This window comes from Fusarium redolens (genome assembly GCF_020744475.1).
Source record: "Fusarium redolens strain MPI-CAGE-AT-0023 chromosome Unknown BKA55scaffold_6, whole genome shotgun sequence".
Taxonomy (NCBI): Eukaryota; Fungi; Ascomycota; class Sordariomycetes; order Hypocreales; family Nectriaceae; genus Fusarium; species Fusarium redolens.
In genome coordinates this window covers 902,357-926,818 of record NW_025763669.1, presented here as the reverse complement: position 1 = coordinate 926,818, position 24,462 = coordinate 902,357, and the positions used below count along the sequence as shown (strand labels likewise).

At 47.9% G+C, this 24,462-nt stretch overlaps 11 protein-coding genes across 11 annotated transcripts; 5 read left to right on the top strand and 6 right to left on the bottom strand.

Annotated features, from left to right (window-relative positions):
- Positions 1 to 73: 73 nt before the first annotated feature.
- On the bottom strand, positions 74 to 940 carry BKA55DRAFT_592710 (uncharacterized protein; the record flags this gene model as incomplete). The annotated part of the gene is made up of 2 exons (XM_046195432.1): positions 74 to 402; positions 448 to 940. 2 exons carry the CDS (start codon positions 938 to 940, stop codon positions 74 to 76), a joined length of 822 nt encoding a protein of 273 aa, XP_046050946.1.
- Positions 941 to 2,972: 2,032 nt separating this feature from the next.
- Positions 2,973 to 4,754, top strand: BKA55DRAFT_507906 (amino acid permease/ SLC12A domain-containing protein; the record flags this gene model as incomplete). The annotated part of the gene is made up of 5 exons (XM_046187372.1): positions 2,973 to 3,295; positions 3,348 to 3,739; positions 3,787 to 3,892; positions 3,940 to 4,299; positions 4,349 to 4,754. The coding sequence occupies 5 exons, from the start codon at positions 2,973 to 2,975 to the stop codon at positions 4,752 to 4,754; spliced, it is 1,587 nt and encodes a 528-aa protein (XP_046050945.1).
- Positions 4,755 to 5,002: 248 nt separating this feature from the next.
- On the bottom strand, positions 5,003 to 6,917 carry BKA55DRAFT_509052 (multicopper oxidase-domain-containing protein; the record flags this gene model as incomplete). The annotated part of the gene is made up of 3 exons (XM_046187495.1): positions 5,003 to 6,074; positions 6,121 to 6,607; positions 6,653 to 6,917. The coding sequence occupies 3 exons, from the start codon at positions 6,915 to 6,917 to the stop codon at positions 5,003 to 5,005; spliced, it is 1,824 nt and encodes a 607-aa protein (XP_046050944.1).
- A 2,950-nt stretch (positions 6,918 to 9,867) lies between these two features.
- BKA55DRAFT_563920 (Glyoxalase/Bleomycin resistance protein/Dihydroxybiphenyl dioxygenase) lies at positions 9,868 to 10,571 on the top strand. The gene is made up of 2 exons (XM_046192445.1): positions 9,868 to 10,288; positions 10,344 to 10,571. The coding sequence occupies exons 1-2, from the start codon at positions 9,993 to 9,995 to the stop codon at positions 10,459 to 10,461; spliced, it is 414 nt and encodes a 137-aa protein (XP_046050943.1). The 5' UTR covers positions 9,868 to 9,992; the 3' UTR covers positions 10,462 to 10,571.
- Positions 10,572 to 10,604: 33 nt separating this feature from the next.
- Positions 10,605 to 11,510, bottom strand: BKA55DRAFT_537785 (uncharacterized protein; the record flags this gene model as incomplete). Its single annotated transcript, XM_046189963.1, has 1 exon — positions 10,605 to 11,510. The coding sequence occupies one exon, from the start codon at positions 11,508 to 11,510 to the stop codon at positions 10,605 to 10,607; it is 906 nt and encodes a 301-aa protein (XP_046050942.1).
- A 249-nt stretch (positions 11,511 to 11,759) lies between these two features.
- Positions 11,760 to 12,920, bottom strand: BKA55DRAFT_537784 (uncharacterized protein; the record flags this gene model as incomplete). The annotated part of the gene is made up of 2 exons (XM_046189962.1): positions 11,760 to 11,770; positions 11,831 to 12,920. The coding sequence occupies 2 exons, from the start codon at positions 12,918 to 12,920 to the stop codon at positions 11,760 to 11,762; spliced, it is 1,101 nt and encodes a 366-aa protein (XP_046050941.1).
- A 514-nt stretch (positions 12,921 to 13,434) lies between these two features.
- BKA55DRAFT_736742 (uncharacterized protein) lies at positions 13,435 to 14,723 on the top strand (the record flags this gene model as incomplete). Its single annotated transcript, XM_046201345.1, has 3 exons — positions 13,435 to 13,497; positions 13,633 to 13,786; positions 13,890 to 14,723. 3 exons carry the CDS (start codon positions 13,435 to 13,437, stop codon positions 14,330 to 14,332), a joined length of 660 nt encoding a protein of 219 aa, XP_046050940.1. The 3' UTR covers positions 14,333 to 14,723.
- A 194-nt stretch (positions 14,724 to 14,917) lies between these two features.
- Positions 14,918 to 15,401, top strand: BKA55DRAFT_688388 (uncharacterized protein; the record flags this gene model as incomplete). Its single annotated transcript, XM_046199200.1, has 3 exons — positions 14,918 to 14,966; positions 15,022 to 15,217; positions 15,266 to 15,401. The coding sequence occupies 3 exons, from the start codon at positions 14,918 to 14,920 to the stop codon at positions 15,399 to 15,401; spliced, it is 381 nt and encodes a 126-aa protein (XP_046050939.1).
- Positions 15,402 to 16,061: 660 nt separating this feature from the next.
- On the bottom strand, positions 16,062 to 17,036 carry BKA55DRAFT_537782 (uncharacterized protein; the record flags this gene model as incomplete). Its single annotated transcript, XM_046189961.1, has 1 exon — positions 16,062 to 17,036. One exon carries the CDS (start codon positions 17,034 to 17,036, stop codon positions 16,062 to 16,064), a length of 975 nt encoding a protein of 324 aa, XP_046050938.1.
- Positions 17,037 to 20,127: 3,091 nt separating this feature from the next.
- BKA55DRAFT_508115 (histone deacetylation protein Rxt3-domain-containing protein) lies at positions 20,128 to 23,577 on the top strand (the record flags this gene model as incomplete). Its single annotated transcript, XM_046187394.1, has 2 exons — positions 20,128 to 22,325; positions 22,371 to 23,577. The coding sequence occupies 2 exons, from the start codon at positions 20,128 to 20,130 to the stop codon at positions 23,575 to 23,577; spliced, it is 3,405 nt and encodes a 1,134-aa protein (XP_046050937.1).
- A 238-nt stretch (positions 23,578 to 23,815) lies between these two features.
- Positions 23,816 to 24,181, bottom strand: BKA55DRAFT_508891 (uncharacterized protein; the record flags this gene model as incomplete). Its single annotated transcript, XM_046187482.1, has 1 exon — positions 23,816 to 24,181. The coding sequence occupies one exon, from the start codon at positions 24,179 to 24,181 to the stop codon at positions 23,816 to 23,818; it is 366 nt and encodes a 121-aa protein (XP_046050936.1).
- Between the last annotated feature and the right edge of the window lie 281 nt (positions 24,182 to 24,462).

Here is a 24,462-nt window from a genome sequence, read left to right as displayed (position 1 = left end):
TAAGTTTTCTTAAGCTTGCCTAAATCTTTCTGTCGCTTAGGATGATGTCCTAAGTTTAGGTTTCTTACCTCTCCTAGTTGGCCTCTTCAGATTTTTCTTCTGTTTCCTTATCAGGCACCCACTCGTAGAGAATGTCTGTCCTCATGGTGTATTTGATCCCCTTGCGTACTGTTGCTCCCTCATGGAAGAGTCCTCTATGTTGGAAGATGAGAACGCTTCCAGCTTTGGGGTTCACATCGACTCTTTTCTCTCCCCTTCTGTCAAGGAACGAAGTTGCACCGCCTTCAAGCTGTGATGCTGGATCATTCTCAATAGAGTCATTGAGGTAAAGATGAACAGTGTAGAAAGTCTCAAACTCTTTACCAGGACCTTCAGTATAGTAAAAGGGACCGTCACAGTGAGCTGGAATATGTTAGCTATGCAATAATAGCAGGTAGTTTGACTCACGTTTGAAGAATTGCCCAGGTGAATACTTCAAGAATCGCATCCTCTCGTTAAACCGACTAAACACCCAATTCCCACCCTTCATATAAGGCTGCGGCGGCACAACAGCCAAAAGCTCCCGCAAACCTTCAGAGAGTAAACAACGCTCCCAGAGCCTATCAACGACAGTCTGCTGATTCCATATAATCCTATCACTCTCCCTATACCCCGGTGCCGGAGCCTCCCATCCAGGACCGGCGCTTATCAAAGCAGGTTTCCAAGCCGGCGCACTCTCATCAGGTCTTGGAACCGACGCCTCTGCTAGTGCGAGAAGTTCTTTGCATTCTTCTGGCGAGAGGACGTTGTCTAGCACGATAGCGGTGTGACCGTCGTATTGAGGAAGAGGTGAGTTTGCAAAGTCGATGGGGTAAGAAGTTATTGGTGTTTCAGGTGGAGCAGAGAGGAAAGTATCGGGGATGAGAATGTCGTTTGATGTGTATTCTACTTTGGTAAGCATGTTTTTTGAAGGGTCGCGTGGTTTGAGGAAGGATTGGGGTGCGGGTTTGGAGGTGAGGCCTAGTTTTGCGGCAATGTTGGATAGCATTTTATAAGTAAGCACTGTAACAGGGGTATCTTGAGAAGGATTTGAAGTATGGAATTTCTTGGGAGAGGAATATTGATGCCTATTAAGTAGATCTTTCTAAAAAGGACAGTTTTATGACAATATGTTGTTGTTTTTATTGCTGGTGTTGCTGCCTATGAGCTGGGATGGGAGGGAGTGGCTGTGTAGAGATCCAGCCACCACAAGTCCTACGCCGGTGACAGCTAGGCTTTTACGATGAGAACAGAGTATCGATTAATGTGAGGTAGTGTTAGGCTACTGAATTGAGGACAGATTGGTGATAGTGATGCTTGGTTGGGCTGTGATGTTAATTTGGTAGCCTTGAAGGATCCAGTTAGCCTGGGTCAGTTGCAACTTGGAGCCTGCAGCCTGACAACCGACGAGATCAAATTGCGCCAGCCAAGGCTAAAAGATTAGAAGACACATTTGGCATGGATTGTGATAGCTAGGTCCGTTGAAATACGGATATGTGGCTATTACTTGGGCTTGGCTTCAGATTCATACTAACTTGGGCAGATTCTCATAGTCATATGTTGATGAGCTGGAAGAATATAGCCCAACCATGAACTCTGAAAACACATCACATCAAAAGGTGTGCACTGGCACATGCCTATAGTTTATTACCCATAGTACATTTCGCTTGGTCAAATGTTTCAGTCTAGCTTGGATTGAATAAGCCAGAAATTGGTCTGGGCATTTCGTGGTAGCAAGTCGGGCTTAAAGATTGAAACAAGAGGAGCGAAAGATGATGATAATTGCGACCTGTCTATGGCTTCATGCCATGTGGAAATGATGTTAATACAGAGGAACAGTCTGTAGAAAAATGGTGTTCATGCGACAAAAAGTCTGTGTGACCTACGAGGTGACATCTTCAGCAGCATTAAATACAACAACAAAGGCACCAAGTGAGAGGGTCCTTTTACAGTGGCGATATAGGCAGAGTCATGGAGTGATAGAGAGGCAATCACACGGGAATAAGTTGCCTGATCTCGGAGCTGCTTTCTGCTTATTAACCCGAGCAAGCTTCTAGAAGAGGACGAAAGCGAAAAAAGAGATCTTGGCGATTCTTGGCTCAGATGTTAATTTCCGGCTTGGCCAGACTAGACTCGACCCATGCCGAACATCACGAGAGGCTCTTCAACATCTTCAAGAGGTCGACATGGGCAGTGTTGCCATTGAGAAAGGAATTGCGACATTGAAAGTTATATAGAGGTAGTCAGATGTAAGATGTTGTTGGTTGCCTTCAACATACCACTGAACCATGCCATTGGAATCCTTCAGATAATAAGCAGAGATTTTCTGGCATATTCGGCAAGGTAACCTAACTTGTATATAAAAACCGTCGGCATGATGGAGCCGAGAGTGACCCTCTAAATCGCCGTAGTGACCTTTGGTGGGTTATGTATAATCTTGATATCTGTATTTCCGTTCAACATCAACAGATATGAAGTTGAAAGGTATCTAGAGATGTTGGGGAAGAGGTCAAGAACTAGAGAAATAGTAGATAGATATCATATCTTATTACCTACCTACCTGTTTGAGAACATCTCTTCCTATCAACAGGCTGAATTCAGTCGAGATGTGGGTTCATGCGACGTTACCACAGAATTTTAGTGCTTAGCTAGATCCAAACTTAGCGACCTTCCCTTAGCGGGTTCAAGTTTGTCACTCTGAAGATCCCATCGACATGGTTCAGTAAGGAAGGGATAGAGTAGAATACCACCCAAATACACTTTTACAGTACGTAACTGCAACTCGTTGACATTTGAGAGTGGATTTGCCTCTGAGCACGCAATTCCTCGTGCCTCGTTTTTGCGGATCTCGAATCAAGTACATCTATCCAGGAGATGAAACCTGTATCTCTATAGAATTCTGACTTACATGTCTTGACTTTTCTATTACAATTTGTGATTAAAACAAGTTCACAATGGAGTTCCCGCCAGAAAAAGAACATCGCAAATCTCCTGACGATGACGTCGAGAATCTACCGCACAGCGATGTCCCTCGACCCACGCAACAAGATCTGTTGCAGCGTTCGCTCTCAGCGCGCCAGGTGCAGATGATTGCCATTGGCGGTACGATCGGGACAGGTCTGTTTCTCGGTACTGGAAAGTCCCTTGCCACGGGTGGGCCAGCGTCGATACTGATCGCCTATGCTATCGTGGGTGCTATTGTGTTTACGACCATGTTGGCTTTGGGAGAGATGGCGGCGTTTATACCCGTTGCTGGAAGTTTTTGTACTTTTGCAGGGTGAGTTTTGCAGTGTCTATGGATGGGTGACTTGAGTTACTAATGAGAATAGACGCTTTGTTGATGATGCGTTTGGCTTCGCTCTCACTTGGAATTACTGGTTCAACGACGCCGTATCCACAGCCTCAGATCTCGTCGCTCTCCAACTCGTTCTTCAATACTGGACCGACAACTTCCCCGGCTGGGCACTCAGTCTCATTTTCTGGGTTGTTCTCATCGGCGTCAACATTATTTCCGTCAAAGCATATGGCGAACTTGAGTATTGGCTGAGTTTACTAAAGGTCATCACCATTGTTGTTTTCATCGTCATGGGCATCGTTGTTAATTGTGGTGGAAATGAGACGGGAGAGTATATTGGCGGGAAGAATTGGCATATCCCTGGTGCGCCGTTTGTTGGAGGCATTGGTGGCTTTGCCTCTGTTTTTGTCACGGCTTCTTTTGCTTGTAAGTCGTCATGTGAATCTCATTTGGAATGAAACTAACGGGCGTAGATGGTGGAACTGAGAGTATTGCCATCACGGCCGGTGAGACAAAGGATCCCACGAGAAACATCCCCAAGGTCGTCAAGAACGTCTTTTGGCGTATCATTCTCTTCTAGTACGTCTCACTCAACTCGCACCCACTCACCTCACTAACAAAACCAGCCTCCTTTCAATCCTTCTCATCGGTCTCAACGTCCCATACAACTATCCCGATCTCAACTCCAAAGAGACCCGCACCTCTCCTTTCACCATCGTTTTTGAGATGACGGGCGCCAAAGCTGCTGGAAGTGTCATCAACGCTGTCATTCTCACTAGTGTTCTCTCTGCTGGAAACCATGCGCTGTTCGCTGGTGTGAGGTTGATGTACACTCTTGCTATCGAGGGCCATGCGCCCAAGGTTCTTGGAAAGCTCAACAGGAACAGAGTACCTTGGGTTGCTGTCCTAGTGACAGGATTTGTAGCTGGCCTTTGCTTCGGCTCGAGTTTCATTGGAGCAGGAGATTTGTGGAATTGGCTTCAGAAGTAAGTCAAGCACCGACATGTACATCTCGATCACAGCTAACAGTCACAGCATTGTCGGTGTATCGAATCAACTCAGCTGGATCTCCATCGGTATCACATCAATCCGCTTCCGCCAAGCCCTCGCCTTACAAGGCAAAACTCATCTCCTACCCTTCAAGAACTGGACATATCCCTACGGTCCCTGGATCTGCGTCATTCTCAACAGCTTCCTTGTTCTTGTTCAAGGCTGGAGCTGTTTCAGTCCCAAATTCGACGGTGTCAGCTTCGTCAGCTTTTACATTGAGCTACCCGTCATGCTGCTTATGTTTGTGGTGTGGAAGCTTGTCAAGAAGACAAAGTTCGTGGGGCTGAGTGAGATGGATCTGGAGACGGATGTTTATACGATTGAGGAGAAGGTTACTGAGGAGACTGGGTGGAAGGCCAAGGTTAAGAGTGTGGTTACTTGGTTGTTTTAGGGTAACGCGATATGACTTGTTAGGATACCATGATGCATTGCAATTTGATGAATTTCCTAATCCCTCTCTCAATCTAGTGATTTACAGACCTACATGGGCGCATGAGCGTGGCCATCGCGATCCAAGCTTCAATCCTTTTCAGGCAGGGATTATAGGCGAAAGGTGTTTATTAACAAATCAATAGTTAAATGGTGAGACCTAGTCTCGATACGAAGTCAAAGATTATACCACTGCTCGACTCTACCATATCACTCTCCATCACCACCCTCAGCATACTCCTCAGGAACTTCCGGCCAAGCATCAACACCATCCTGAATAACCATCATCATACCTCCAACCATATGATTATTAATATGACAGTGCAACAACCAAGGTCCGGGATCAGCAGCATGATATCGAACAACAACCCAACTCGGCTCCGTATCCGCCGGTGCCGACAGAAACGCATCTCTTCGAGGTGGATTAACAAGATTGAACTGATCAGGAATCTCCTTCGCAGCTTCTTCAACAGAACTCCACCTGAAAGGACCAGTTCCTGTGCCTAGCATGTACATCTTTGAACCGTGTTTGTGGATTGGGTGTGGAGGTTGAGGAAACATAGCTGCCACGAAGACAAGATCGACCCATTGCCCGAGTTTCGTTGAGATGGTAACGTTGTTCTGAATGTCGGGCTGAGGGTTGAAGAGTGTAGGTCGTTGCTCGTCGAGATCCTTTGACAAAAGACCTGTGCTGTTCAAAGCCCATAGATATGAAGCACCTTTGATCTCCATGCTTAGATTAAAGGTGACATCAGCAGTTGGCGAAATCGACACTGGGGGATAAGGAAATGCCACCATTTGGTTGAACACCACGACATCCTTGGAAACGGGAACACCCACGAGGTTGATCCAAGGTTCAACCTCTTGTGCGTAACCGAATCCCTCAACTGAGAGAATAGCATGACCAGTGATGATCTGCGGTGCACTATTTGAATTAAACCTCATTTTAAACTCTCCAGACTTTTCAACCTTGATAAGAACTGAGTATCGATCTCCGTTTGTGACGGCAATGGCTTGGACTTTCTGAGGTTCAATGTAGGAGCCGTCCATGGCGTATACCCACATATCGTGGCCGTCAATGGAGAAGACACCGTTAACAAAGTTGACTGCAGCAACTATGTCGAAAGCGACCCATTTTGACGAAGAGTGATGTTTGTTGGAGACTGTTACGACTTCGATTTGGCCTTTTGTTTCTCTGCATCCGGAGAATGTTCCTGGGAGGAGAGCTTTTTCGTTGCCTTGACCACCAGCAATGGCGTTAAGAGCAGAAGCAGGAAGGCATCTGCAAATGTCAGTGACGAGTAATACTGATTGTTTTGGGGACTTACGCTTTGTCTGTGAACTCAGCACCGCCTGGTACCAACTGAAGATAACTCTTCTGAATCTCATTCAGATTGGCTTCCACAACATCCTTGGATAGACACTCGACTCTTCCCTTGCCATTGAAGAGGATGGAATCATAGCATGAATCTTCAATTCCAGCGGCAACCGTCATATCCCACTTATCCGTCGAAGTAAGATGCACAAAGTCAGACACAACGATAGGCTTGACATGTTTCGTTGCCTTTTCGATCTCATACAATGTTTCTTTATCATCTGAGATTAGGTGAAACGGGTTCGGCTCGTGGGGTCGTGGATGGATGATGATAGCTCCGTAGAGACCATCTTCAATTTGGCCTCGATGATGAGAGTGATACCAGAAACTTCCGTATTGTGTGGCGTGGAACTTGTATGTGAAACTGCATCCCGGTTTGATGGGATGTTGTGTAACGCCGGGAACACCGTCAGTCCATGGCGTACCCTTCATTTCCAGCCCTGGCTTGTCAGTACCTCTCACTTTAGGTTAGAAGAGGGGCATACCGTGATAATGAATAGTGAGTTCTTCTGGGGACTGATTATGAACCTTTACTATCACCAAATCATCCTGGTTGATCTCAAGCACAGGCCCAGGAGACTGCCCATTGACGAGCAGCATCTTTCGTGAGAAGCCATCTGGGGCGTAGTTCTCCCATGTTATAGTAAGATCAAACTTCTTGGTGTTGTTCCAGTAAGTCGCTGATACTGATGTGATGAACGATTGGAGGAGCAAGGGGAGAAATATCAGAGAAGAAAGTGAGAGGTACATATTGCAAGTACTGGGGCAGAACCTGCACTCAAGTTCCAATCAAATAAACGAAAGGATCGACGGCCGAATATATGTCTTCATCGTGACGAAGGTACTCGGGTTCCGGCGCTGTAATATACTGTACTCGGAGACTTCCTATTCCCACAATATCCATCCGACGGTGAATGCACACTACAACAACATCATCTTACATGACAAACCCTCTACGCCACAAAGTTACATTGTGATTCCCTAAACATCACGACTGAAGCCAATCAGTAGCTCCAATTGTTGGCTTTACTTGGACTTGCACAAGATTGGGGGCTATACCAAGGCGGACACTCTCAGCTCTGTGCCATACCACGGAGTTGGCACCAGAATAAGCATATTTTCGCAAATTCGGTCAGCGCTAGGTATAGCACTTGGGATGAGTCTCGAAAACTGTCAAGATATGGTTGGATAGCATGCGATGTACGTTGGCTGAGATAAGCGGGTGCAATTGCCGTCAAGTTGTCGATGTTGGTTCAAGCATTGCTGTATAAGAGGACAGTTCTTAGACACTACGGCTTCAATGGGAATCATGAGGTGCGGTTCTGCCCAAAACCGTTATATTAAAACATTCGGTCAACTCGATTGAAACAATGATTGAATGTGAAGCTTGTTCGGTAAACTTGGAATAGTTCACCGATAATTTGGTAAGGCTGACATGTTTTGAGGCCTTGATTTGGCTACTAATAAGCTTGGCTGTCAGCATCTACAAATGACTTGGTCTGAATCAACAGCCAATCCTTAAGGTTATTTTGAGAGGCTAGCTTCAGCATCATTAACTGATTGGCCGAATGCTTGAGGGCCAGGATAAGATGATCAAAGTTATATGGCCCCCAATTCCGAGATTCCGATAACTTGTTTTGAACCCACGATGATACAGAAGGGTATAACAAGTTATCTAGTTTTTGTCTCGGATGAAGACGGGGCATGATTCCCTTCAATTTCCGTAAATATCGATGTTGTAGAAAACGATTTGAACGGGAGACCTGCTTTCCGTGTCCATTTCGGACTCACTTGGTGGTGATATCAGCTCAGACTAATCATATATGCATGTCATAGGATAGTAAATCTCTAGATATGCCGGAATTGCTTTAGAGCTGACCCTATTGCCCATCTTAGTCGTCCATTGGCACGCAAGCCAGCCTCATATGCAGCGCTTACTACTAGTCATCAATGGCCAAAAGTTTCTATCGGATCCGGTGGCTGTCTAGGCATCCTCTTGTCAGGCTTGAAAGCATCAATCCGTCCAAACCACAAGTCCAGATCTGATCTCCCATGTCTTGGGTCTTACGCCAGATATCCATCAAGTCATCTAGATCATCGTAGATCTATCTTGCCCAATAGAGCCGGCTGAATAGGATGTTGACTTCGACCTTGATAACCGTCTGCGTCAGCACCACCGTAACCTTCTGCAAAAGTTCCCTGACATGTGGATCCCTAAGTTACCTTAGTTACTTTGCTCCCGAGTTGCAGCATTTGGAGTCATAAACCCGGATGAAAGGCCAAGGGTAGTCGGGGAGGGTTCTCGAAATCTTCTTCATGAGGCCAATTCAAAGGGAAAGGCGGAGGAGGTGGGTTAATATCTTCAGGTATCGTGTCAAGCTCAGGTCAGATACAGTCGCTGTGAAGCACAAGAAATGTGTTCAGTGGCATACATGGGCTCCTGTGACTTGGTGCTGCTATCTTTCTGACATGCCTAAAGGAGATTAATAAACTTGGGACAGATTCTGAAGTCTGACAGGTATGAACTCACTTTCTAAATGCAGACGGCTGGTCTTGAGAAGGGACTCCATGTACTGGACAAGACTACTTCCACAAAGGAGTCACACATTCCTCCGTGCTCTTGTCGGTAAAATTTCCTATCGTCATGTGCGCACCCCATTCATATCCCCCAGATGGACGTTGTTCCCAAAGAAATTCGCCATTGAACACAGCCAGCCACGTATCCTTTGCTGCGGCAGTCACTGCTCAGCTTCAGTAGACGTGTAACAGACATAGCCATACTTCTGGCCCCATCCATAAATGTCATCAACTCCTCTGTATGCTTCCCTTCGCTTTACAACGCAGCGAGCCTAGGCACGTTCTTCGCGTGCTAGTTGCTCCTCGGATGTCTCGTTGTTTTCGTTCGATGTCTGTGGAGGGCGTGCTCAGTAATGATAAACATAGCATCGACAATAGATAGTGGCGGCTCTTCATTTCTTCCTGTTTCCTCATGCTATGGGTTTGCGTTTTGCGTCCATGCCGGTGTAGCGATGCGCTTTCTATATCGTGCCAGCGTAACTGTAAGAGGAAATCTCTTCGAGGTGATTCCTGTAGCCATAAACACGGCTTCTGGATTCATCGCAAACGCCTTGTGTGATCTGAACATTGGTTGCTATGTATCGTGGTGGTTAAAGCTTGGGCAACGACTCTATTCTTGGTGAAATACTGGTCCAGTTGATCTATTGTTGGTTTCACTTACACCAGTCTGCGAATGAGCTCATTCATAGCTTGACAGAAACAAAAACCCAGCTGGGTTCATAAAATCACTTCCTCCACGGAACTCGAACAAATTCCGGCTTACACCCATTCTCGGTTCTCGTACAATACGAACCCTGGCCGTGAACTTCTCATTTTCCCAAATAGGAAAATAAGCAACCAAGCTAAATGTGGATCATTCCAACCTTAACATGAACCTCACCACTCGTCAATTCGTTCAGACAGCTTCGAAAACATTACCAAAAACCCTTTAGCTCAATCTTGCTTCTGTAATCTTCATTACCGTGTGAGTCACGGTACAACGATCCGTGCATTTCATGAAACACTTGTACATTGGCATTCGGATAGATTGCGGACTTTATCTCAAGTCCGGGTCGGATCATCGCTGTAAAACGCCACGAACGTGAGGGGGGTTCACGCTGAGGAGGGGAAATGTGTAGTTGGACCGTGAATTAGGAATATGTAAGAAATAAGTATATAAGAGCTGAAAACTCCTAATATCTTTCAATTGATTCATCAACTCATACCTTCAAAATAACAACCTTCAAGAAATAGTCAATAACTCTCATCATGCCTTTCAGCCACGTTGCCCTCCCCGTTGGCGAACACTACGTCGAAATGCGCGACTTCTACAAGGCCATCCTCGCTCCTCTTGGCTATGAATTCAAGTTCGAAGGAACAGGCACCAAAGGAGCTCAGTACTGCAGTTTTGGTGTCAAGAATGGCGCTCCAGACTTTTGGCTTGGCGGCGGTGGCCCTGACTTGAAGAAATATGACGGGAATCTTGAGAACAGAACTGCACCAGTTCATATCGCTTTTGATGGTGAGAATCAGAAGCATGTTGATGAGTGGTATGATGCTGCCATGTGAGTCAACTGTCAATTTGAAGATATGATGAAGATGCTAACTGGGTTGGTGTAGTAAGGCTGGGGCTGTTGATAATGGAAAGCCCGGACTGAGGGAGTATAGACCCGGGTATTATGCGGCGTTTGTTCTTGATCCTGTTGGGAACAACATTGAAGTACTTCACATGTCTTAAAGCGGTGTATTGGGTGTGAATGGGTTGGCGTTGGCGTGTGGGGGGAAGAACTGAATGGAAGCGAGGTCAGTGAACAAAGTGATAGTTATAAAAGTGTTGCCTTGATCAATCTCCCTATCCAATTGTTCTCTTCGTCACAGTGCCTAAGACTTAAATCTTTGAACCTGTGGGTTCTCCTGCGTTTCAGGAATGCCATTCCTTATCAACCACCATCCAATGACCTCGAGTGGATAATGCCCTACACACTCTCGCTCGGGATCCTCCTGAATACCCTTTTCAATATCACTCTTGACCTCTCCCCAGGTCACCATAAGCGGTGTCGTATCTCTGTTCCCATGTGAAGCATTAACCAGAAACTCACTCAACATGGCTGCCCGATCATTTCCCCGATTTCGCGTTGTCTCCCAGGGAATCTTGACCCTCTCTGGTAGCGGTAGAAGCACAGCCGTGTAACTCTGTGCCTGGTACGGCTCACGCCCCCAGACCATACCGCCTCTATGGCGCAGCTCAGGAAGAATGTAGTTCAAAGTCCGCATGCCCGGCATGAAGTCGTACAACGACTCTATAGAAGCTCTCCAGTATTCAGCCATGGTCTCATTAGCAGCTGGACGGGGAACATCTCGAAAGAAAGCGCGCCACTCAATGCCGACGTTGAGAACTTTATCATAACCATGGATTGTGATTATTGAGTTATGTGGTTTGGTCTTTAGGGTGACCCGTTGGTTCCGGTCAAAGTAGAGGATGTCTGTTTCTGGTCTGAACCACACGCCTGGGTTGTCTCCGTGAGGTGAGAGAAAGAAGCCTTCACGCTGTGCGACAGCGCGAGATTCCCGACATACTCGAAGAGCTATCGGAGGTGCGTAATGGATGTGAAAGAGAAAGAACAGTTCGTCGACTGTTGGGTTGGTTGAAGGTTCTTGTTTTGAGGTCTTCTTTACGTGAAATAGACGACAGTCAGGGAGAGTGAACTTCCAGATGAGATCTCTAAGCTCAGGTGGTAGACCTTCCAGTCGAAAGTGACTTGAGCTCGAATCCTCAGTAGAAGCCATGGTTGTTTGCAATTTTGGATGAAACGTGAAATACTGATGTGTCTCGGAATAGTTGTTGGTGAAAGGAGCATGTTTTATAAACGGGCGTCAGGCACCCGAATTCGGTGATACGAGAATGCGAGTCTGCCTTAAGCTAGTCCAATCGGCTTCGTCAGCATTATCGTCACCTCGATAGGCATCAAAATACCAGCGCGACCCTCAAACAAGGTTACCCATTTAGTTTATATCATTAATATATGTTTGTATCGATCAAGGCTGAGCTTCATAAATGTATAGAGTGCTGTTATGCTGATCCGGTAGTAGGTAGAGCCTCAGCTTACCATCCCTGACGCTAACATCCATTGGATTCTGAGTCAATCTCACCCCAAGCTTACTCTCCAGCTCAATTGGAACTTCAGCTAGAGGAATCATCGTTTTGACGTCCACGAGAGCAATACCGCCAAGGTTGTAACCGCCAATTGTCGCGGCACCTGAACACAGCATGACACTCTTTCCGCCGTAGAAACCACTGTGGCCCAGCCATTTGCAGTCTTGGTAGTCGATGAAATAACTTGGATTTCGTACGACTCTTTCAGGTTTCGGTGCTGCATCACATCCTGTTTCGGCGCTCTTGAGATCCCATGTTGCAGCGTCTCGTGCGCCCCAATTAAGGGCTGTAATAAGGTTGTCGCGAGTGTCGTGAACAATGCCGCCAAGGTGATCATTATAATTGAGTACGCGCTCCGGTACCAAGATCGCTGGATCTGTCCGATATACATACGCAGTACTATTGGGTCGGTACTGCGCGATGGTTCCCCAGATATACTGTCCATCAAAGTCAATTCCTCCATTATGATACTCATCACTCCCCTCTTCCGTAATGGTCGCATCAGCTAGGAGCTTTCCTTCTCCATTGTACACCAACAAATGAGCTAGCCCAGCACCAGCTGTTCGGTCTGTTCCATTGATGATCTTGCCGTACTTTTCAGTCGGCACGGTCCAATGCCCTGAACTGACCACGTAACGATCATCGCCCAAACGTACCATTCCCTCAGGCTCAAACATGTCGCCCTCAAAAGTAATGTTTGCAATACTCTTCCATACAGTCGAGCGGCTCAATAACTGAAAAACGTGTATAATATCCGGTCCATCTGAGGCTGCATGAGCCGGAGGTAGTGGAGTCGGAACCAGGGCATCATCCGTATAAAACGTAACGTTCCTCGCCATAGCCAACGCCGGACAAACAGCAATCGAACTTGTAAGCTTCATATCCGTTGCCCCAAGGTTAAAAAGAAAATGAACCTGAGGCGCAAGCATAACAATCGTCAGAACAACAACGAGCGGAAGGGTCAGTTTAAATGTAGTGCTAGCACACCACGGCTTCCCCGGAAGGCGATCGTGATCAGATCCTGGGTCTCCATCTTCACACATGCTCGGCGAATGTGAGGAGAGATAATGATGATTTGATGCTGTTGATGGTGCAAGGTAAATAAATAGAAACTCCTTAAATTAGACCAGCCCGATGGCTCGGCGCCGTCACGTGGAGCTTCGCCGATCCTCCGCCGGTAGTTGGTGTTTTCGGGGCATTTAGCGAGGGTCCACCTTCCGGGGGATTAAACTTTAACTTAAGTGAACTGTAGCGGCCCCAAGATGACAACAAAAATAGCCTGTATAAAACAAACTTCTGTTTCTTTGGAATATCTTTACGTAGTTTCACTTATTTCATGTATTTACTAAGTAATTATCAGCATACTCAATACTCTGTAATATATCGACTAGGGTAATTCTTCTAGTAAAACAAGGGCATGGCTTCCTATCTTCTCTCTACGGAGAGCGTCCTTATCTGAGGCAGAAAGTGCAAGGACATTTTGCATTAAAAAGGCAACCATCGACCAACTAGTCTCTTCTCAAACAACATCATTCTCCGAATCACATAAAGCGCAACATGCCACAAATCATCTTCGATTCCATGCAAGACCTCATGCTCCACATGGACCCCGTCACAGACGTTCGGCGCCAATTTCTGGATCTTTATCTCGCTTACGAGTCCGGCAGTGCCTTCGATTTATCAGGCATCACACGATTCACAGCATCGACTCTATTGACCCCTAATGACTTGGAGCGCAGGCTTCGCGGCTTTTAGTACCACCTCAATAACCTCGCCGTTTTCAAACCCAAGCGTCAATCTGCCATCATCAAGCTTATACTCGCCATTCAAGAACGAGAAAAGGAGCTCGAGGAGCGTCGACAAAACGACAACTGGGAGTACGGCCAGGACATCCTTAGCTCTGAAACTTGTTGGCGCAATTTCAGCTGCTAGCACCAAGTCTGGAATACCTTGAACGCATGTACGTGTACTGACTACCATGTGTCCAACTTGCTGACATACTCAACTTACAGACTACTATAAGGATTACGACCCTGTACAGGGCGATCCTCTGGGCTTAGGGGTTCATTTTCCTCGCCAACAAGCCCGTGTCAACGTCAACATATTCGTAGCTCGACTCGCTGAGGAGGTAGGCCACAATGCCTTTCTTGGGGCATTCGCTGCATATCGACAAGACGCAATGAGATTACTAGAGCTCGTAGTTGATGGTACGAGCGTGCGACCCGAAGACTTCACTCAAGTCGCCTCGCAGATTGCTATACATGCGCCTCGCCAAACGAAGAATTGTCCTTGGCCTATCTCTGGACTTTTTGAGCAGCCCCAGGAGAAATGGGAGAAACACAAGAGTCTATGGGTTGCGCTCACGGTTCACGAGATTCCAGTAGTGCAAGATGCGGCGTGGGAGGCTCTTGCTAAAATGGCTATCGCTGATATGGATTTACAGTCAAGGCCCTGAGCAGATGATAGGCTCAGCCTCTTAGAATCACAAAGTAACAATAGTATTATAAAACTCTTTATACTGGTTATCTGGTTATCTGGTTATTTCTTCTGTCATATTGGGGCCTCTATAGGTCCCTTGAGTTAAATTTCAACTTCAAAAAAGCATAGATCAAGCGAACATGTTCGAAGAGAAAAGAACGGGGGCCGTCATGTGCAGGCCCAGGGTCTTCCCACCAACTTGTAGTATCTCGCCAATCATGCATACAGCCAGCGCGTGTTGGCCTGTTATGCCAGCCCGCGAGGCGTGTTTCGCATTGGAAGATTGGCCGGCTTGGATGATGAAATGGCCGGCCCCCGGGTTGAAAGTGAGGCTGTGGTTGGGCGGTGATAAGATATTTGAACTGGACATTGCAGAGTTGCTTGATGAGAGGGAAGTATATAAACTTCACTCAGTCGCGCGCACTGCACTCCTTCAATGGTGTCAGTTTTCATTGCTTCGCTTGATATAAGCTGTCGGAAGCAATAACCGCTGTTGTGGTCACGTCAGGCTGCGATTCTTATGCGGGCGTTTTAAATTGGTGATCTTTCCATCATCGTCGCGATGGGGCTTTTCAACGACATTGACATTGAGCGAGATTTTCCGGACCATAGTAAGAGTTCTCTTTAGTATTCCAGTCACATGAAACGAAGCTGACACGGTATTAGAGGTCAAGTCTATGGTGACGAGTTCTGAGTGGGCAGTTCAACAGCATCAGGACAACTTTCCTGGCAATTCTGCTCAGAACTATCACCAGTACCCAACCCAAGATGTCAATACTTTTGACTCTTACAACTCAACCTACTATGGCAATAATGAGCAAACGTCAGCCAACACTTCCTACAGCACTCCCAGGCCTCAGATGTAGTCTGGGAATCATGCACGTATTTACGGCTTTGATCCACACGTCAGTGGACTGGCCGGTCTACAAGCGGGATTGTCGTTGGATAGTAGTGGTTCCGAGGATGATAGATCTGAGAGTCGGAGTGAAGACGAGTATGGGACGGGCAAGTTGAATCTCTTCCATCGTCATCTCAGCAAAGACTAATTAGTGTCAGGCACTGGGGAGGTAATATGTTGCGGAAGATCTTGGAAGCAAGGAGCCAGCTACAGGTCAGAACACCTCATCCCTCAATAAACTTCCAAGCCATCTAACTTTATAACAGGAAGCATTACAACCGTAAACATAACCGTCGCCTCAAATGTGTCTTCCAAAATAGCTGCAACTATCTAGGAGCAGATAAGAAGGAACTTCATCGTCACTACTGGGTATCTCACAAAGAATATGCTCAAGCGAACCAGATCCCTGATCCTAGTGGAACTTGTGAAGCTTGTGGGAAATATTTTAGTAGAAAGGATCGTATTCCTCGTCATCTTTCACGGTCACCTTCATGCCGTGTTAAGTTGGGGCTTAAGAAATAGCTGTATCTTACTACGACATGGAGGAACGGTGCAGGGTGATGAGGGATCCGGCTTCTGACTTTACTAGGGACATCGCTACGGATTGGGATATGAGTTTCGTGTTTTTGTGTTTTGTATTTTGTTCTATCTATGTATTCGCTCTGGGAACTCCCAATTCCTTACATATACTTCTGTTTCAGTATGAATCTCTTCATGATCAGTTCCAGACCAACTCCATCATATATCACAAGACATGGCCGTCAATTGCCAGCTAATCCTTTCAGTACAAATCTATCAACGTTGGTGTTTACCAAATAATGCTCTCCCACTGCTTCTTCGCAAGGTCCTCCTTTGACTCGGTAGGCTTTGTGGGCAGAGGAAGCTCCTTAAGGTACTTAACCAAAGTCTTCGGGTGGAGTGCGACACCATTCAACTTCTCCTCCCATTCTTCCTGGGGCAAGTTCTCAATGATTTCTCGAATCTTAGTGGAGCTAGGCGCATCTTCAGGCCGTCGATCCAAATCACATGGTATGAATCGGACAGTGCCCCTGGGTCGGACCCGGTTCTGGCGACAGATCGAGATTTTGTTGTCAAACCGAGCTCGGCCATCCTGGAGATTTACCCAGGGCGTGCAGCCCGCAAGTTGTCGGAGAGTGTTGGGATAGCGGAAGTCGACGGGGCGAGAGATGTCACTGGTGATAGCATCGCCGCAGTCCCAACACACAGGGTTATACCCGCCCGCTGCAGTAATGGCATCTGGACCAAATAGAAGAACGAACTTGAGGTCTATACCATCCCTCTTCAACTCATTGACAAGCTTGGTTCTGAACCCCGCCCAGCTGGCTTCAGAGTTGTCGTAGACCCATGCCCAGTCGACAGGGATGCCGTCGCCACGCCAGAGGTCAGCTCGCTGCTCACGAGAAAGGACGATACCGGTCTCCCTCTTATCCATCTTCATCTTCAGTCTCTCATCATCAGTGTTGATGATGATAGCTGCAATGATGTTGAGATCTTGTCCTGCATTATAGAAGACATGCTTAAGGAGATTAAGGTGACCTTGGTGAGGTGGGTTGAAAGAGCCAGGGAAGAGGAGGATGCGGTTGACTCGACCTCGAATAAGAGGATGCTGTGTTGCCGTGTTGTTGTTGAAGGGGCGAGCGGTAGTCTGCGATGAAGTCTGGTCAGTCTCATTGATGCGCTCGATATAGTCTGCAAGACGTCGGGGAGCCATAGTTGCGTCTTGAGAAGTTGGTTGAGGGTTTGTGGAAGAGGAAGAACTCATGACGAAGGGAGTCAGTGTGAGATACCTTTATGTAGGAGTATGGTCGGCTGTTCAAATGAACGCGCTGATGGCAGGTACTGTGATTCACAGCTGTGGCCTGCGCACAGAGTATGAAGTATGACGGCTGACTTGAATAATTATTTTATAGACACACTTATAATGAGCAAAACTTCTTGAACTAGAAGTTTGAGTCGTCCCTCTTGCTCTTCCAACCAATTCGGTGTAATTTTGTTAATGTTAGTGTAACCCACGATGGAATTGTATGTGCTAGTGGAAAAGCGTGGTGACTGTCGTGAAAACAATGTCGAGAGATGATTTGATTTATTGTTACTCAGTCCATTCGACAGTTTATATATACATTGGAGCGAGCTATTGCTTGCGGTGCTTAAATGACTGTTCAAACCCGTGGTCTCTCAACGAAATGGTGTTTATGACATGACACTTCCGTACACCAGGAGGGAACAGGTAATAATCGAGGTACGCGCACACATAATTTAACGTGCTAGATTTGAGCAATGATTTATTTATGAACAAGCGCATAAAATGAAATCAGGAATCGTGAGAGTTCCTTTTTCAGGTGTTGCGATATTCTCTAGGGTAAGCACATTGAGATGGTAGGACCGTGATGCTGAACAGGGATATTCACCAATCAAGCTATATATAGAAGATCGAGCTATGACACATGATCAACGAATTTTGCATTCTGAGATTGACAGGAACATTCACTTGTAAATTGTCATAGATGAACAATGATGGATTTGTTTGTACGCGATCTGCCAAAGGGATACTCACAAGTCGAGCAATCATTTTGTTTCCAATTGCCGGTAAACGCCTCGGCTGATCAACAAACAATCTCGTCGCGAAACCCTGTCAGTATCTGAATCAAGCACGGTCGGTGATGGTTCGTCAATCAGAATCAGAACGGGATAGCCGCAGGCACAGCTGCATGGGATCGACACCACACAAACACCACAAAGCGCACAGCATGAAAATACGATGAGAAAAAGGCGGGTAGATGCATGAGAACTGAGATTTCCGCTGGAAAGAGAAAAAAAAGAATATTGTTGGTCTTGTTCTTGAGTAAGAACCTGGCATGACGGAACGACGGATGATGTTGCCGTGAATCGTAAGGCGGTGAAAAATAACAACAAAAAAAGAAAAAGAAAAAGAAGAGAAAGGAAAGGGTTTGCTCCGCTCATTTCGCTGAGGTCGGGTGTGCCATAAATGGAAACAGGTCAGGGGTGATTGGATGCCGAGATGCCAGCTCTCAACCAAAAGATATGGGGTAACGTCACTACAAGTCATGGCAGAGAAGAGCAAAACCAGCCCTGTATTTACTGTCTGACAGTCGTGCTCGTCGATCTAACGGGGCATCTCACCTGGTGAAAGTCAACACATTCGTGAGCTATGTCTATCTCCTCCATTCTTTTCTATTCCTTGTCAATTATACTAAGACCAGTCTCGGGAATGTGAGGATAAACAGATGAACAACAGACAGACAGTGGAACACATGACCCCTGTTATGGGAGGGTATTTCAAGTGTCGTCTCATTCGTCAGATGGACCGCGGCCACGGCAGACAAGGCTTGGGGCGAACTGGGACTAGTTTAGCTTGAAAGCTTTTTGTTGGAGATTTTCATTCTCTGGCGTCATGGGCATGATGAGATGAGATGAGATGGTGATCATGAAGAGACTCAAGAGCGAGCTGGAGTCGAAGCTGAGCACTCGGAGCACTCTAATCGAGTACCATACTGAGGGGCATGCAGCGGATATTCCCTGAACTTAAAATATACGAGAGACTCGAGTTTGCTTGTGACAATAAGAGCTCCAACTCCAGCTCCAGCTCCGAGTCAGCTGTCGCTGGGTTCAATGTCGCATCACATCAAGCTTCCTGTCTGCCGTTCTGCTTACTCACTGTGCATAGCCTTTCTGACAGACAGCCCCCCCCCTCCCCCTCTTGACTCTCAAGTACTGTACCTACCAACCATCGAATTGAACCTGATTCAAGTTAAAAAGACCACCAACAGGGTCTTTTGCCCATCTTGTGTGTGCTGTGTGTGTCACTCGCCCACCCATGTCTCACTGTCCACTTAGCGCCCACCGCTTCCCAAGTACCCCCCCTTCCCCCTGGCCCATACTCCCCATGCCCCGATCCCTGTCCATCTTTTCGGCGCGGGCCCTGGGCGTTCAAGCCATGATGAGCTAGACACTGTATTCATACAGTATTATCGTGAAGACGAAGTGAACGTGAGTGAGTAGAGGAGATATCTTCGATTTTGTGGTAGACAGATAAGAGAAGAAGGCCTGAGCTCATACTTGTCATGATATCAACTTATAACCCTGCTATTCTTCTCTGTTAGTCTCGATCTTAGTACGAAATCAGATTCTTATTACACCCCAGCTGGGGCACAGCAGTGTAACAACAAAGTCGATCCATTGGGTGATGTGATTGTTTCTGATCACGCCTCTGTCCTGCTTTGAGCCAGCCAGCACAACACCTCAGTTTCAACTGTGTGTGGTAGAGTGAGTGAGTGGATGAGTGGATGGGTGGATTGTCACCTCGTGAAGCCATCTACCTTTACTCCTTCAAGATAAACATCGATATTTCCAACATTTCGACCATTTTTGTGTGTCTCGTCAGTATCACGTTGTTCGCATATCTGGCACGTGTCGTATGGGTGTGTCCCTTGCTTTTTGCGTGTTCGTGTATGGTACCGTACATCTTTTACTTACCGCCGCGTTTTTGTCGCATAATCACAGACGTTTTGCTTTCTTGCTTCTGAACATTGCGCGCGCTCTTGTGCGATCTGATTCACTGCGCATACATCATCAGTTGCGCATTTTACTTCACCTTCCCGAGGCACAGGCTTTGTTTTCCCTTCAGCGCAAACCCAATTATCGCAGACCGACACGACTGACAACTCAAAACGCTGAATTACTTGACTAGAGTTAGTGGATTCGACCTCCACTGACTGGCATTTTTTTTCTTTGGAGATTTCCTGGGGTGGGAACAGGATTGGGTGGATTCAAGCCAAAGAGGAAAAGCTCCTTGCTAAAGCGAAAGGGAATTTTGGAGCTAAAAAATTGGCGCCATGGATCCACGGCATCCGCCCAAGCTTCCCTTTTCGCCGTCGCCATACACTATTGTTTCTCCTTTCCCTCAAGTTCCAGTTCCAAATCCAGCTCCAGTTTCCGCTTCTCCAACAACAACAAAACAACCATCGTCAACACTCAACGGCGTCATCACGATCCCTTCTGCCGGTAGCGCCTCGGCCAGCGCGACAGCAGCCGTATTCTATCCCATCGTCTCACCTCCTCCTCATTCTTATCGAGTCGCGCGCGCCGAACCTTATCATCATCCTCATGCTGAGAATTTGAGCCCCGATCAAAACCTTGCGTATGCCGCTCCTCATAGTTTGGCCCAACCACGACCCTCCGACACCTCCATATATACTCAAACGATCCACCATACAAGCCACGAATCAAATCACGCGCGTTTCCAAAACTCTACGGCCATTAACTCTCTTCGAACTCTCAATCGCGAAATGCCCCCTCCGACGTCGCCTCCTCAACCGGGGGCGAAACCGCCGCAAACTCAACAGGCGCACAGCATGATGGGCTATGGTCCACCTCCTCCGCAACCTGGTCCTCCTGTTGCTGTCGGTCCCCCGATGTCTTTTCCTTCAGGTCGCGAACTTCCTGCTCTCGGCGCGCTGGCAAGATCAGGCAGCAGTAACAGCTCCATGTCGATATCGTCAATGTTGGGCGGTCCACCTCCAGCCATGCGCGAATCGCAACCTCCGCCATCGCATTATCCTCCTCATTCTGGGCCACCCGTCTCTGGCCCTGGGTTCGCGACTGCAGTACATGCTTCACCGCGAATGCACTCTGCTACTTCCAACTACCCGCCTTTTCGTCGACCCCATACTCCCGATCATCAGCGACCTTACGAGCCCAGAAACTCACCGCCTGGACACTACCCCACATCCGAAGTCCCGCGCTACAGCACACCTTCTACCTATTCAAGGCACCCCTCAGGCTCTGCAGATCATGCAAGAGAACCTGGCAGGTTACCACCGGGACCCCCTCCAAGGCCGAGCAGCCAGCCTAAGTATCCGGGAATGCCTCGACCGATGGAGATGGGACGACCACCGGGACCGGAAGAAGCATATGGGCGACGAGATGATATGGGCCGACCTCCGCCTGGCATGGAATACAACCCTGAAAGAGTTGGTTTGCGACCTAACCCGTACGAGGATCGATATAGGGCAGAACGCGAGCGAATGGGTGAAGTAGAGCAACGCGAACGCGAAAGAAGAGAGCGCGCATACTCTGGCAGCGATTCAGGAAGACACTCGATACACCCTGGCGACTATGGGCACCGCGAACCACCTCGGAATCCTCTACCGTACGGTCGACCGCCTGATCGTGACCCGAGGGACATCAGAGATCCCCGCGACCATCGGGATCCTCAAAATCGTGACCCTAGAGACATGCGCGAGCGAGATCCTAGAGATGCGCAATGGGGTCGCCCAGGCCCTGATCCCAGCTATCGAGCACCCATGGATCATCAGCGACATCCCGATTATCCCCCTGGCGCGCCTTATCCTCCTCATGGCCACTCTTATCAAGGGCCCCCACCCGATCGATATGCGCCCTCCTCACATCCACCACCTCAAAATATGCCACCTGGACCGGCACCTTATGAGTCCCCCGACCGAGCGCGTATGAGTTTAATTCCTACGCAACCACAACAACATCCCCATCGAAGACCAGAGGAAGGGCCACCACCACCAACAATTGCCTACAATGGAGCTCATGGTCCTGGACCATATGACTCCCCCCGACATCGGAATAGCGACGACGCTTCAGCCCCAAACGGCCAGCGTAACTTGTTAGCCATTCAGGAGATGAATCGAAAGGGCAGAATTTCACCACTCCCACAAGCTGTACAGGGTGCGCAATTGCAACAACCTGGACCAACTGGTGAACCTGGAATCAAGAGCGAATTCGGTCGCATGTTTGCAGGTATTGGTAATGGAGTCATGGGAGTTTCAAGTCCCATCGCCTCTACAGCCATGCCTTTTACAAATGCAAGTCTCGCTAAGCGCGAGGACTCGGAGAACATAACACCCGATTCAGGTACAGAGGCGGCAGGCAAGGGCACCAAAGGCAGGAGGAGAAAGCTGAAGGACGATGATGGAAAGGGCGATGATGATAGCTCAGGACGAGCGACTCCAGCAAACAGGGCAAAGCGTCCCAAGACTCACCAGCATCACCATCATCATCAGTACGTTGGCTTGCCGTTTTCTCTTGATTTCGCTGACCGTAATAGTCATCCGCACCACCACCATCATCATCCAGCCGACTCCGCGCCATTGACTGGTGCTGCGCCTTTCAAGAACTTCAAGACTGGTGCTCCCCCTGGCGAAAAGGGCCTACCTGTTCCTCATCACCACCACCCTCCTCGACCTATGCATACACACCAGCACCAGCCAGCGAAACAAGCTGTGACGAACTCGGCTCCGATCATCCCCCCGAAATCGAAAACAATTATATCATCGAAGGCTGTATTGGAATCCGTCTCAGACCGACCCAGGCACCATCTTGGAGATTTTATCTACGATCCTGGACTGAAACCTGGACGATTAGTACCAAGTACCTCTACACACCGGGCTTTTGCTTCCAACCCCAAACCGTTGCCATGGGATATGATTAAGAACAAGGAGAATTGTATCCTAACAGTCAAGGTCGCAAGAATTCATCTCTCGTCAATCGCAAGAGAAGAGATAACGTCACGAGGCTATCTATGGGGCACTGACGTTTACACGGACGATTCCGATGTAGTTGCGGCCTGCATCCACAGTGGTTGGATCAAGGGAGAATGGGCTGAGGATGTTGACAACTCAGTTTTGGATATCGATCAGGGAGCCAGCGACAAGCGACGTAAGAAGCCAGTGAATTCGACTGTCGACCTAGAATCCGAAGACCTCATCACCACCCCTCCCCCCAGCGGACCCATGTCGATCCCTGCGCAACGCGATCTGCACGTCAACGTTCTAATCCTTCCTCGATTGGTCAAATATTATGCTTCTACGCGACACGGGATCTCCAGTCGAGAATTCGGTGGAGACTACGGCCATCGCCACTCGGTTCACGACGGAATCAGTTACATGATTAAGAGTGTACGATGGGTTGAGAACGGCGCACAACCACAGGCTCGACTTCGAGGCAAAGCCCGACGTGAGCGCATGCGTAAAGCTATGCGCGAGGTCAAAGGAGGCCTCGACAACATCAACGGCATTGATCTTGACAAAGACAAAGAGGGACAAATAAGAGGAGGAATATCTGCCACATGGAGAAAAAAGGAGCCTGAATCATCCACATCGAAGAATAATGACCCCGTGGCAGAAGGCGACAAGGAGAACCAGTCCTCTGCAAACGACGAAGGAGTCAAAGAAAAGAGCGAGGAAAAGGCTCAGGACGTGGAGATGGATGATGCTGCCGAAACTTCAGCTACAGAGGAGAAGACGGATCAATGACCTGATCGTCACGATTTGTCACATGTTCATTAAAAGGCGTTGGTGTCATTGCATTGCAGGGCAGAGAAACCAAGGTCTTGTAGCACTAGAATACCCCTCTTATGATAATAACAAGTTTAATCAGAAGGCGTTGGCCTTTGAGTCTATGTCGCCTCGTCTAGTTTTGATACAATTTTGTACAGTTACCACCATATGTTGAACCAATTCCCATTTTGTAGGCAAAGCTTCGCCAATGCTTCTAGAAATCTGTAACTCGTCCGTTGTAAGACCAATCGCCCTCTCCGCCCCATCTCAAAGGCTCATTCTTGGGCCCTCCAACCTCTCCGGTCTTGGGATTCGTATCACCCTCAAACTCAGGCGGCGCGCCACGGAACAAGCCAACGTTTACATCATCTGTCTTCTCAGGCGTAGTCGTGTGACGAACTTGCGATGTGGCAGGTGTGGTGGCAGCGGGTGTTTCTTCGGGCTGGAAGGCGGATGATACAGAGGCTGCGCGCTGGAGACGCTCGAATTCCGCTTGTTGGTCGGCGGGCAGTTTGGGTGGTGAGGGGCGGGTTTGGAAGGTTGAGGAGAGGCGTGTTGTGCGGAGGGGCGTCAAGAGCATGCGGCGGGGGAGAAGGCGTGACATTTTCGTTGTTTTTGCGTGTAGTTTGAGGGGTGAGTGGTTGTTTGGTGATATTGAGTATGGTATTGAGAATGCGATGGCGAATTGATAGAGGAAGTGACGCAGATCGGGGAAGAGACGGGCCGAGGTTAGATTGACATGATTGATCGGTCATAAAGTGGGGAATGATCGGGATGAAGAGGTACGTATCTTTTGAAGTGGTGATGGCTTCATTTACGATTTAGATGATGCCTGTGCTGTACATCTCTGGCAGCCCCATT

Bases quoted from the DNA above. Each gene is read 5' to 3' on its own strand.
- BKA55DRAFT_563920 (XM_046192445.1), top strand. From the start codon at position 9,993: ATGCCTTTCAGCCACGTTGCCCTCCCCGTTGGCGAACACTACGTCGAA. The intron at 10,289-10,343 runs GTGAGTCAACTG...GGGTTGGTGTAG, and splicing joins GAGTGGTATGATGCTGCCAT to TAAGGCTGGGGCTGTTGATA.